General features: G+C 44.4%; 1 protein-coding gene across 1 annotated transcript in view; it reads right to left on the bottom strand.

Moving 5' to 3' along the window:
• Positions 1 to 13,077, bottom strand: part of SLC37A3 (solute carrier family 37 member 3) — a 51,075-nt gene extending 37,998 nt beyond the window's left edge. Inside the window, exons 1-3 of the mRNA XM_018046868.1 lie at positions 12,971 to 13,077; positions 5,042 to 5,202; positions 3,572 to 3,683 (exon numbers count right to left, since the gene is read on the bottom strand). Coding sequence (XP_017902357.1) covers positions 3,572 to 3,683; positions 5,042 to 5,130 — 201 coding nt within the window. The 5' untranslated portion in view covers positions 5,131 to 5,202; positions 12,971 to 13,077. The remainder of the gene's footprint in view (positions 1 to 3,571; positions 3,684 to 5,041; positions 5,203 to 12,970) is intronic.

Raw genomic sequence — 13,080 nt, 5'->3', positions numbered from 1 at the left:
ACTTCATCTTTAGGGTTAATGGCACGCCAGTGAATGATCAAACGTACTCACTATGCGCACAGCACCGGTCAAGCCCCAGTCAGGAAATCCAGCCATCTAGTCTAAAAGCTTGCTCTTCAAAAGTCACAGTCAATAAGAGTTCAAAACTCAGTACTTGGGTGCAACCTCGAAAATGACACAATGATCTTGGTTCATTTTCCAAGGCAAACCATTCAACATCACAGTAATCCAAGTCTATGTCCCAACCACTGATGCCGAAGAAGCTAAAGTTAACCGGTTCTGTGAAAACCTACAACACCTTCTAGAACTAACACCAAAAAAAGAAAAAAAGATGTCCTTTTCATCACAGGAGATTGGAATGCAAAAGTAGGAAATCAAGAGACATCCGGAATAATAGGTAACTTTGGTCTTGGAGTACAAAAATGAAGCAGGCCAAGGCTAACAGTTTTGTCAACAGAACACAACAATCACAGCAAATACCCTTTCACAACAACCTTAGAGACAACTCCACACATAGACATCACCAAATGGATGGTCAGTATCAAAATCAGATCGATTACGTTCTTTGCAGCCTAAGAAGGAGAAGTTCTACATGGTCAGCAGAAACAAGACCTGGAGCTGACTGTGGCTCAGAACTAGAGTTCCTTATTGCAAAATTCAGGCTTAAATTAAAGAAAGTAAGGAAAACCACTATGTATTCAGGTATGACCTAAATCAAATCTCATATGATTGATTATACAGTGGAGGTGATGAACAGATTCAAGGGATTAGGTCTGGTAGACACAGTGCCTGAAGAACTATGGACAGAGGTTCATAACACTGTACAGGAGGCAGTGATCAGAGCCATCCCAAAGGAAAAAAAATGGAAGTAGGCAAATGGTTATCTGAGGCTTTACAAATAGCTGAGGAAAGAAGAGAAGTGAAAGGCAAGGGAGAAAGGCAAAGATATACCCAACTGAATGCAGAGTTCCAGAGAATACCAAGCAGAGATAAGAAAGCCTCATTCAATGAACAATGCAAAGAAATACAGGAAAACAATAAAATGGGAAAGACCAGAGATCTCTTCAAGAAAATTGGAGACATTAAGGGAGCATTTCATGCAAGGATGGGTGTGAGAAAGGACAGAAACAGTAAGGATCTAATAGAATCAAGAGATTAAAAAGTAGCAAGAATATACAGAACTACACAAGAAAGGTCTTCATGACCCAGATAACCACGATTGTGTGGTCAGTCACCTAGAGCCAGATCTCCTGGAATGTGAGGTCAAGCGGGCCTTAGGAAGCATCACTACGAACAAAGCTAGTGGAGGTGATGGAATTACAGCTGGGCTATTTCAAATCCTAAAAGATGATGCTGTTAAAGTGCTGCACTCAATATGCCAGCAAATTTGGAAAGCTCAGCAGTGGCCATAGAACTGGTAAGGTCAGTTTTAATTCCAATCCTCAAAAAAGGTAATGTCAAAGTATGCTCAAACTACTGCATAACTGCACTCATTTCACCTGTAAGCAAGGTTATGCTCAAAAATCCTTCAAGCTAGGTTTCAGCAATACATAAACTGAGAACTTCTAGATGTACAAGTTGATTCAGAAAGGGCAGAGGAACCAGAGGCCCAATTGCCAACATCTGCTAGATCATGGAGGAAAAAGCAATAACACCACTCCAGTACTCTTGCCTGGAAAATCCCATGGATGGAGGAGCCTGGTGGGCTACAGTCCATGGGGTCGTGAAGAGTCAGACATGACTGAGTGACTTCACTTTCACTTTTTACCTTCATGCATTGGAGAAGGAAATGGCAACCCACTCCAGTGTTCGTGCCTGGAGAATCCCAGGGACAGGGGAGCCTGGTGGGCTGCGGTCTATGGGGTCGCACAGAGTCGGACACGACTGAAGCGACTTAGCAACAGCAGCAGCAACTAGATCATGGAGAAAGCAAGGGAATTCCAAGAAAAACATCTACTACTGCTTCACTGACTACGCTAAAGCCTTTGACTGTGTGGATCACAACAAACTGTGGGAAATTCTTAGAGATAGGAATACCAAACCACCTCACTTGCCTCCTGAGAAACCTGTATGCAAGTCAAGAAGCAACAGTTAGAACTGGACATACAACAATGGACTGGTTCAAAACGGGGAAAGGGTATGTCAAGGCTGTATATTGTCACTCTGCTTATTTAACTTACATGCAGAGTACATCATGTACAATGCTGGGTTGGATGAACCACAAGCTATAATCAAAATTGCCGGAAAAAATATCAACAACCTCAGATAAGCAGATGATACCACTCTAATGGCAGAAAGTGAAGAGGAACTAAAGAGCTGCTTGATATGGGTGAAAGAGGAGAGTTTCAAAGCTGGCTTAAAATTCAACGTTCAAAAAACTAATATCCTAGCATCCAGTCCCATCACTTGATGGCAAACAGAAGGGGAGAAAGTGGGCTTCCCTCATAGCTCAGTTGGAAAAGAATCCGCCTGCAATGTAGGAGACCTGGGTTCGATCCCTGGATCAGAAAGATTCCCTGGAGAAGGGATAGGCTACCCACTCCAGTATTCTTGGGCTTCCCTTGTGGCTCAGCTGGTAAAGAATCTGCCTGCAACGTGGGGAGACCTGGGTTCGATCCCTGGGTCAGGAAGATCCCTTGGAGATGGGAAAGGCTACCCATGCCAGTATTCTGGCCTGGAGAATTCCATGGACTGTGTAGTCCATGGGGTCGCAAAGAGTCAGACATGACTGAGTGACTTTCACTTCACTTCACTTCAACTGGAAGTAGTGATAGATTTTATTTTCTTAGGCTCCAAAATCACTAGGATGGTGACTGCAGCCATGATGCTTGCTCCTTGGAAAGAAAGCTATGACAAACCTAGACAGTGTATTAAAAAGCAGAGACATCACTTTGCCAACAAAGGTCTGTAGAGTTAAAGCTATGGTTTTTCCAGTAGTCATGAACGGATGTGAGAGTTGGACCATAAAGAAGGCTAAGCACCAAAGAATTGATGCTTTTGAATTGTGATGCTGGAGAAGATTCCTGAGAGTCCCTTGGACAGCAAGGAGATCAAACCAGTCAATCCTAAAGGAAATCAACCCTGAATATTCATTGGAAGGACTTATGCTGAAGGTGAAGCTCCAACACTGACGACCTGATGCAAAGAACCACCTCATGGAAAAGACCCTGATGCTGGGAAAGACCAAAGGCAAAAGAAGGGGGTGGCAGAGGATGAGATGGTTAGATGGCATCACTGACTCAATGGACAGGAATTTGAGCAAAAACTCCAGGAGACAGTGGAGAACAGAGGAGCCTGGTGTGCTGCAATCTATGGGGTCACAAAGAGTCAGGCGTGACTCAGCCACTAAACAGTAAGAAAAACAGAATTGTGTGATTTCAAAACAGTAAGAAATAAGTTGGTTGAAATGGTAAGACAGACCTAAATCAGAGCAAGCTAAGAAAGCAGGCAGAACAGTTTGGATTTTATACCACAGGAAAGAGTAAGTTATCCAAAGGATGAATGAAATAAAACAGAACTTAATTTAAGGGCAAGGTTCCCTTCATTCATCCCAGCTCTTTCTTCTGCTTACCTCCACAGGCAGTAATTCAGCTGACTTGTTAAAAGCACTTGGGGTCCACTGTTTAGAGATACTGACTTTGACATTGCTAAATGTTTTTCTTGACGCGTGAAGCAACGAGTAACTACAAAAGAAAGAGGAAATATAGCTGAATGCATAAAAGAGAAAACACATTCGATAAAATCACAGATGTATTGCCACGTTTTATCCCATTTTAGAATTCTTCTCTTTTAAAAAAGAAAGAGTACTGCTTTATAAGAACTATCCATTGAAACAGCCTCCGCTAAGCAAAGGAGCAATTAACCTGTCTTCTTCCATATAAACCCCCATGTTCGCTTGTAGCAGGTCCCTGGACCCAGAAGATGGAGATGCGCCGGATCCCAGCCCCTTAAAATCATGGTTGCAGCTCCATAAGGTCAAGTCTTTAGCAACCTCTGGCCACTCCCTACACTAGCCATTCAATAGCTTTTTCCTTGAGGCCTGTCTTTTCCTCAACCCCTCACAAGTGGATTTCCTGTAAAGCAAGTATCTAAAATTACCTACCAACTCTTATATAATTAGAAAACCATTTTCCTAGTTTCTGCCTTGAAAAAAAATTATCATGTGTGGTGCCTTCAATAAACATTAATAATAAATAAAATCTATTCAGAAGAAATAATCAAAATACTGAGTCACAGAATTTGTGAATACTGTGCCCCCAACACCAAAAAGTCTGGCTGACGTCATCAACAGACCACTACCGAGAGCTACCAAGGGCCCTTGAGTCAGACACGGTCGATTCTTCGGCATGCTGACTGGGCAGGTTCTCATAAGAGTAACCAAAGTTCCTCACAGAGATCTCCGACCATCTCTACTGCTCAATGAGGCACACAGCCCTCCCTAGAAATGCACATCCTTTGCTTTCAAGCTCCTGGTTTTAACAATTAAAGGACTTTATATCAGATCAAGGTTTTTCAATCATAGCGGTACTGACATTTTGTGTTAGTTGCTCAGTTATGTCCGACTCTTTGCGACCCCATGCATTGTAGCCTGCCAGGCTCCTCTCTCCATGGGATTCTCCAGGAAAGAATACTGGAGTGGGTAGCCATTCCCTTCTCCAGGGGCTCTTCCCAACCCAGGGATCAAACCTGCAGCTCCTGCATCGCACACAGATTCTTCACCGTCTGAGCCCCCAGAGAAGCCATACTGACATTTTGGGCTCCCCAAGTTCTCTACCATGGGGGGCTGTCCCAGACACAGCAATATGTTTAGTGGCATCCCTGGTCTCTACCTACTAGATACAAGCAGCACCCATTCCCCTAGTGTGGCAACTAAAGATGTCCTCAAACATTGCCAAACACAGGCGAGAATGGAGATCCACAACACTAGAGCTCACAAAGAGCAGCAGACCATGAGTCGGGCCAATCTGGCCACGCAATAAACAGCTCCTTCAAAAGGAAAACAAGAACAACAACAAGAGCAGAGCTTCAGAGGCCCACTTACCTGAAGAAGGTGAGCAGGAACACGACCATGTGATGATGGCTGAACCGGGAGAGCAGAGCTCCTCTTTGGAAAATATTTGGCCAGGCCATGTTCCTCCTGACCTTCCTTCTCACCGTGACCTTAAAGTCTGGAGAGTGAATGGTTTACATCATTTCTTCTTTCTGGAAAGACAAAACACAGAATTAACATTACTCATAATAGGCATATTATCCAAAAACGGAATTATTTAGACTTAACATTATATAATCAGGCCTTGGGGGAGAAAAAAATCACATGGATTAGTTGACACCAGAAAACCAGATTGATGATTATGTTTTATAGCTATTAGCCAGTCTTTTAAAAAGAAATCCTGGACAAAAGATTACGTCCTAACAGAATGAACTCTCACACAGACTGACAGGAAAATCACTAATTCAGACCCGAAAATGAGCAAAGGAAATGAATAGACAACTCAGAAGAAATGAAACAGCTATTAAACTTATCAAACAAAAGTTCTAATCTCATTAGTACATAAGAAATGCCAATCATGGTAATAAAAAAAAGTTTGCACAGTTAAAAAGACTGTTCAATGTAGCTCAAGATCTGAAGATCCTAAACTCTCATACACTGCTGACAGAAGTGAAAACTAACACATTTTACAGGAAGTTGATCTGGCTGTGTTGAGAGCTGCTGACAAAAAAAAAGAATAATTCAACTGTCAGGGATCTATTCCTAAAGAAATACAAGATACATTCAACTCTATACAAAAGCAAGTTTTCACAAAAAGTCATTTCTTCTTATGTGAAGAAACAAAATCTGTGTCAGTCATAAAGGAACAGGGGAAAGAAACAGGGCCACTCTGCCACCTCTTTCCACTATTTCCTCTCACCTCTCCACTGCCCTCTCAGAAAGTCTTATGCACGCTCTGATGTCCAACAATAATAAAGCGTAAAGTAAGCATCTAAACTTAATGTCTCCAGTTATGAGTCTGCAGAAACAACCTAAGCATGTAAGATGGGAACAATTAAACAAATGACAGTGGCTGAATTACATCTGGCTGAATATTTTATCATTTCATCATTTGACATGATGATTAAGACTTTTTTTTTTTGGCTGTGTTGGGTCTTCACTGTGACTCGCAAGCTCTCTCTAGTTGGGGCCAGTAGGCTGAGTTGATCCCAACCAAGGATCGAAACCTACATCCCCTGCACTGGAAGGCAATTAAGACTTCTTCATAACATGAGAAAATGTCAGGTGAAAAAAGTAGCATATGACATTTAAATGTAATCAACCGAACTCTGCTGCTGCTGCTGCTAAGTCGCTTCAGTCGTGTCCAACTCTGCGACCCCATAGATGGCAACCCACCAGGCTCTGCCGTCCCTGGGATTTTCCAGGCAAGAACACTGCAGTCGGTTGCCATTTCCTTCTCCAATGCATCAAAGTGAAAGTGAAGTCGCCCAGTCGTGTCTGACTCTTCACGACCCCATGGACTGCAGCCTACCAGGCTCCTGCGTCTATGGGATTTTCCAGGCAAGAGTGCTGGAGTGGGTTGCCATTGCCTTCTCTGAACCAAACTCTAGGTTTACATAATATTTACAAGTAAATAAGGAATATATAGCTCTTTCTGGGTAGCAGGAATATAGGTAGTTTCAGTTTTCTATATACTTCCCTAAAAGTTCTACAATAAACGTGTATCTTACTGTGGAAAACATCCACAGAGCTGGAAAAGTTCTATGCCTTATCTTCACAGTAGGAAAAAATAAAATTAACAAAATATCTTGTGTTTTAAACATATAAATATCTTGTATTATAAACAGTCAAGGTAGGAGATAAACTTAAGAGCTCCCAACACTAAAGTCAATTTATCACAGGACTTTGCCCAAGGCTGTGTTCCCTGTACCTGTTATTTATAATCTTCTTCTCTACTATAATTTATACTACTGCTTGGCAAGTGAACTGAAAACCTTAAATGCTGAAGAGACCCAGTTGAAAGGCCATTCCTGAAACTTTGCAATTAAAAAGTACAAAGCTGAGGTGGTTAAAATTATATAAACACAATAGCTGATTCACCAACTGGCTGTGAGCCTTGGGACTAGTCAGTCTCTCTGATTCACAGATACGTCATTTATAAAATGGCCTGTCTCTTCTGAGAGTTATGAGACCACAATAAACAACATATGAAAGGTATTAAGAGAATTATTTTGGTCACTGATTTGCCCATGGTTAATCCCATAACTGGAAGATGTAGCTCATGTCATATACTCATTCTCCTTGAAAAATGTTAACAAAATTATAAGCCGAGTAAGGCTATAAATTTCCACTCACAAAAATGTAAGTGAACTTTCTGTCTATAATTCCAGGAAGTGACAAACCCAAGAGCTACTAGTGTTACTGCTAAATTTACCTCCATCCGCCAAATTGAATGCGACGCCCAAGTGAAACAACTCCAAGCTCTAACTATTCTTAACAAATCCTACTTCTTTGAACTGAACACATTCACAACTCAAAACGCTGGACTGAATACTTCAGAAAAGGGCGTGGGCTACAAAATTCTATAATTAATCAGGTAAGATAATAATTCCAAAAATATATGCTCCAACAGACCTCGATTACGTTGCTTCGGCAATAATGGTTGAGGATTTCAGGGCTGTAAGCAACAATAATGGTTTTAAATGACTACCATCTGGAAAGAATCCTGGTGTGGGTTGCCATTTCCTTCTCCAGGGATCTTTCCAACCCAGGGATCAAACCCAGGTCTCCTGCATTGCAAGTAGGCTCCTGCATTGCAGGCGGATTCTTTCCGTGCTGAGCCACCTGGGAAGCCCAATGGTCTTAAATGACTACTAAGATGTTTGAGACTACCTAGATTTAGTTCCTAAACAAACCACTTTTTCCTTAGCTACAGTGACGGGAGAGAAAATGCTTCATAATTACAACGGGAAAGAGTTTTAAATATTCACCTGATGTTGGCAGAAAGCCATTTAAAATGAATATTACTACAACACCTGGTCCTAGGTAATTACAATCATTAATAATACCTTGTACTTATAAGCCCTACATCACAGAAGTGATATCTGATCATCCGTGAGCTCTGGGGCCCTTGGGAAGCACAGTTTTTTTTTACCAAGTCCGAGTCCATCAAGCACATTCTATTTTTACAATATTTTCTTTCTGGCTCTTAGTATAGACTGAACAAATCTAACATTTTTCAAGTATATGTAAGTGTTGTTATAATCAATAAAACCAAAATTCATTTTAAGTGTTTCTAAATTACTAGAAGCTGGTCATTTAGTATTTTCTTTATCCATGAATACTGCATATACAAATGTCATGGGAGAATAAGAATGATCTTTAAAAAAATTAAACATATAAGAAGGTAGGTCCTTGCCATCAGAAAGAACCATCAGGGGACTTCTCCGGTGGTCCAGTGGTTAAGACTTCGCTTCCCAACGCAGGGGATGCTGGTTTGATCCCTGGTCAGGGAGCTAAGACCCCACATGCCTCCTGGGCCAAAAAACCAAAACATAAAACAGAAGCAGTATTGTAATGAATTCAATAAAGACTTTAAAAAAAAAAAAGAAAGAAAGAACCATCAAGCCCTGTTCTATAATACTTCTCAAAGAAAGATCGAGATCACTAACTCATTTGATTTGTCAGGAAGCTTTCTGGAGACCCACAGGATCTTCCACACAAGGTACTTCCCAGAATGGAATACTCCATATAGTGTGATCCAGGCTGAATGAAAGATGGCTTCACTTGTGACACGTCCAGGCAGAGCTGGCAATCTCCCCCTTATGAACACTGCCTTGGAAAATAAGACATTTCACAAATTTCACGTTCCACACATATTTAGAATCCATTCCAACTCAAATATACTAAGAATTAAAGTTTTCTTGGGGGGAAACAGATTGCAAAGAGGAAAGGCAGAAAAAAAGGCAGAAAAGGTGATCACTTGTCACCTCCATCTCATCAGACCCAACCTTGCCCAGCCATCCCACCCCACTGCGGGAAGGAAACGCTCTCTGGAAATGGACAAAAGTGGTTAATCAAGTTCTGTATATCAGGACCCTGTTTTGCAAGTTCCTGTCTTTCTTACTTATCCTGGTGGACTCCTGCCTGCCCCTAGATAACACCACTTCCCCTGGGGTCTTTCAAGGAGAAGCAATCTTACTTCTCACAACCACTTTTCCTCCTGGCGAAAGGCCAGCTTCTCTGAAGCTCCTGGGCCTTGCTGCCCACTGCCCGTCCCAGCTCTTGTCCCCTGCTCTCTCACTGTCCCCCGTTCTGTCTCTTGTCAACACCCAAGGGGATAACCCCACAGTCCCCTGGCCTCTTTCCCACCAATCTTTTCTTCTATTGCACAAGAAAAACCCACTCCGTGGTCAAAACCCAGCCAGTTTCCAGTCAACAGTAAGTGCATCAACCAGTCGGTGCTAAGTGCATCCCATATTCTCCAGGCAAGAAAGCTGGAGTGGGTTGCCATTTCCTTCTCCAGAGGATCTTCCTGACCCAGGGATCGAACCTGGGTCTCCCACAGCGCAGGCAGATTCTCTACCGTCTGAGCCATGTCTGCCCTTTCACCTCCCAAACTGGATTTCAAACATCCAACTTTCCTTACTTCCAGAAAACTGCTTACTTCAAACTCTCCACTCGAACAGTCATTTTGCCTCGGCAAGCTCCCAACTCGGTCACCTCCCCAAGTTGTTTTCATCCATGACCCTCCTCCTCTTCTTTCCCAACTTAGAATCTAGGCTTATCTGCCTTATGAGCCTTTTTTCCTTGCTTGCCTCTGGCCTCCTCCTCTGCGCCTAAGTGGTGGAGTTTTGCCAGAGAAAAATCACACGAGCAGGCTGGTTTTGCTTTTCAGACTCAAAACCACAAACCTCAAAGGGCATGCAACACTGCCCAGCAAGTCTTCACTTCCCTAATGACCTGCTTTCTCAGCCTCTAAGATAACCATTTACACGGCTCTCTCTTAAAACTTCCAACCTCTGTCTCCCCGTCATCTGGTACCAGGGCTTTCTGCCAACGACTCCCAGAGCACCAGCTCTAACCTGGACCCTCCAGGGCTCCAACAATACAGCCAACTGACCACTTGGCCATCCTTGGAGCTACAACACAATTCTCCACTGTCTCCCTCTAAACCTGTCCCTCACCAGCACTGTCCTCAGAAGAAGGTAACACCAAGGCAACCAGCACAAAGCCCTCATTTCTCCCTACCTCTCAGCTTCTGCATCCTACCCATTGCTAAATCCATCCTTTTCACCTCCAAAGTTCATCCCCAATCCATCCTCTTCTATCCATCCCCACGCCGCTACCAAAATCAACCACCCATCTCTTCCATCAAGTCTAATGCAACATCCTCCTGCAAGGTTTCACTATTTTACATCTAGCGTGCACACACACACACACGCCTTCCTGTAATTTATCTCTCTTCTCAAATTGTTCCTTACCACAGATGTAGTTGGTAAAGAATCCGCCTGCAATGCAGGAGACTCAGTTCGATTCCTGGGTTGGGAAGATCCGCTGTTAACATTGTCACTGACTCACCTACTTGGGTGTTCCAAGAATTGAATTAAAACTGTGTATGAATGCAACAAGAAAAAAAAAATAGAAGGAACAGGCTCCTCACTCCAATATTCTTGGGCTTCCCTTGTGGCTCAGTTGGTAAAGAATCTGCCTGCAACGCAGGACACCTGGGTCCAATCCCTGGGTTGGGAAGATCCCCTGGAGAAGGGAAAGGCTACCCACTCCAGTATTCTGGCCTAGAGAATTCCATGGACTGTATAGTCTATTGGTTCACAAAGAGTCAAACACGACTGAGCAACTTTTACTCACTCACAGATGTAAAATACTTATCACTTTTCTAGAAAATTCTCTGAACTCATTCTAGCATTCCCCAAACCACATTCTTCCTACCTATTCTGAACATATTCCAAAGACAATAGTTTTCAAGATAGAAATCTTTCCCTCTCCAAGACAAAGGACTTACAGTCAAGTCAAAGGTCATTGCTGTGACATTTCCTTATCACTGATGAACAAGACAAATCAGAGCCTGAGACAATGACTAATACACACTGCCGCCGCTGCTGCTGCTGAGTCACTTCAGTCGTGTCCGACTCTATGCGACCCCATAGACGGCTGCCCGCCAGGCTCCTCCGTTTCCTGGATTCTCCAGGCAAGAACACTGGAGTGGTTTGCCATGTCCTTTTCCAATGCACGAAAGTGAAAAGTGAAAGGGAAGTCGCTCAGTCGTGTCTGACTCTTAGCGACTCCATGGACTGCAGCCCACCAGGCTCCTCCGTCCATGGGATTTTCCAGGCAAGAGTACTGGAGTCAGTAACAATTCACCACACTGATTTTGAGCTTCTAAAAGTATCCTTTTGTGGTTATTTTCTGATGCAGAGACTGAAATCAAAGATTAACAGGAGTTCCCTGGTGGAGCAGTGGATAAGAACACACCTGCCAATGCAGGGGACATGGGTTTGATCCCCAGTCCAGCAAGATTCCATATGCAGAGGAGTAACTAAGCCCATGTGTCACAGCTACTGATGCCCAAGCACCTAGAGCCTGTGCTTGGCAAAAAGTGAAGCCATTACAAGGAGAAGCCTGTGCACCGCAAACAGAGAGTGGCCCCTGATCACTGCAACTAGAGAGGAGCCCCGCCTCCCCCCATCAGGGCAACCAGAGAAAGCCTGCAGGCAGCAAGGAAGACCCAGCACAATCAAAAATAATAAATTAATAATTAAAAAAGATTAAGAGAAGGCTGTCATGGCCCACACAACAGCATGAAAGTTCCAGCTAGAATCCAAGACCCTCGACTTCTCACCTTTGAGTCTCAATTTCCTCACGAAGGATTTACATGAGATCATTTAAAAAGAGTTCTAAGTATAGTGCCTGCCATACAGCAAACATTCAACAATGGAAAAAAATAATAATTCAGGCATCGAAACACTGAAGAAAGCTGTTCTAGCTGGAACTTTCATGCTGTATGTGGGCCATCTGAAGTCCAGATGACAGCCTTTTTTTATTATTAATTATGATTTTTGATTGCTCTGGGTCTTCCTTGCAGCGTGCAGGCTTTCTCTAGCCGCCGTGATGGGGGGTGGGAGGGGAGCGGCGGGGAGTGGGGATGGCCCACTCCCTAGTTGCAGCGATCAGCGGCCACTCTCTACTTGCGGTGCACAGGCTTCTCCTTGTAATGGCTTCACTTTTTGCCGTACACAGGCTCTAGGCGCTTGGGCCTCAGTAATTGTGGCACATGGGCTTAGCTACTCCTCTGCTTATGGCCATTAAGAGTTAGATTTTGCTGACCCCACGAACCCCCTATAATCATTTCTGTAAATTATCAGGCGATCGCCTAATTTCTGGAAACACCAAAAGCCCTGCAGGCACATTCCCAAAATCCAGTCAAAAGTGAGACAAAACAGACCACATTCGGCAAAGAAGAATATCGAGTTAAGGACTAAAAAGCAACCAGATCAAATCCCTGACTGAGACCACGGTTGTTGCCAAAAAGCAAAATCCAGTTATTCCACTAAGACTCTGCTCCTTCTGTGGCCTCCATACATCCTTTCCAAAAGCCTCCTCGCCCTACCTGTGAGCGATCCTTTCACCTGGTCTAGACGAGGAGCCCTTTACTTGCACGAGCGCCGCCGCGCTGGCTGCGGGCCAGGCTCTCCCCGGAGGCCCTCCAATCCTCCCGCCCCGCTCCGCAGCGGTCCTCGCCGGCCTCGCCAGGTTCCGGAGCCCCTGGGCGCCGAGAAGCCAGGCCCAGCGTGGAGGGAACGAGCGGCGGCCGGCCTGGCCTGCCGCGCCACACCCACCGGCGGCCCCCGTCTGCCTATCCGCCCCGGCCCCCTGAAGCCCCCCAGACTGGCCCTCGCCTGCGGCGCCCCCACCCCTGCCCCAAGCCAGGTTCCCGCCCTTCTGGACGTGGGCCCTACGCACCGCCGCTCGCCCGAGACCCGCAGTAGTCGTCACGTTCCCTGCCGGCCGCTCTGCTCGCCCGGCTCACTCAGCCTCGCCCGCAACCCAGCCACTCCCGCCGCCACCTCACC

The sequence above is a fragment of the Capra hircus genome, chromosome 4, assembly GCF_001704415.2.
Source record: "Capra hircus breed San Clemente chromosome 4, ASM170441v1, whole genome shotgun sequence".
NCBI classification, from domain to species: domain Eukaryota; kingdom Metazoa; phylum Chordata; class Mammalia; order Artiodactyla; family Bovidae; genus Capra; species Capra hircus.
The sequence above is the reverse complement of the archived record's forward strand: the minus strand, read 5'-3'. Positions and strand labels throughout refer to the sequence as shown.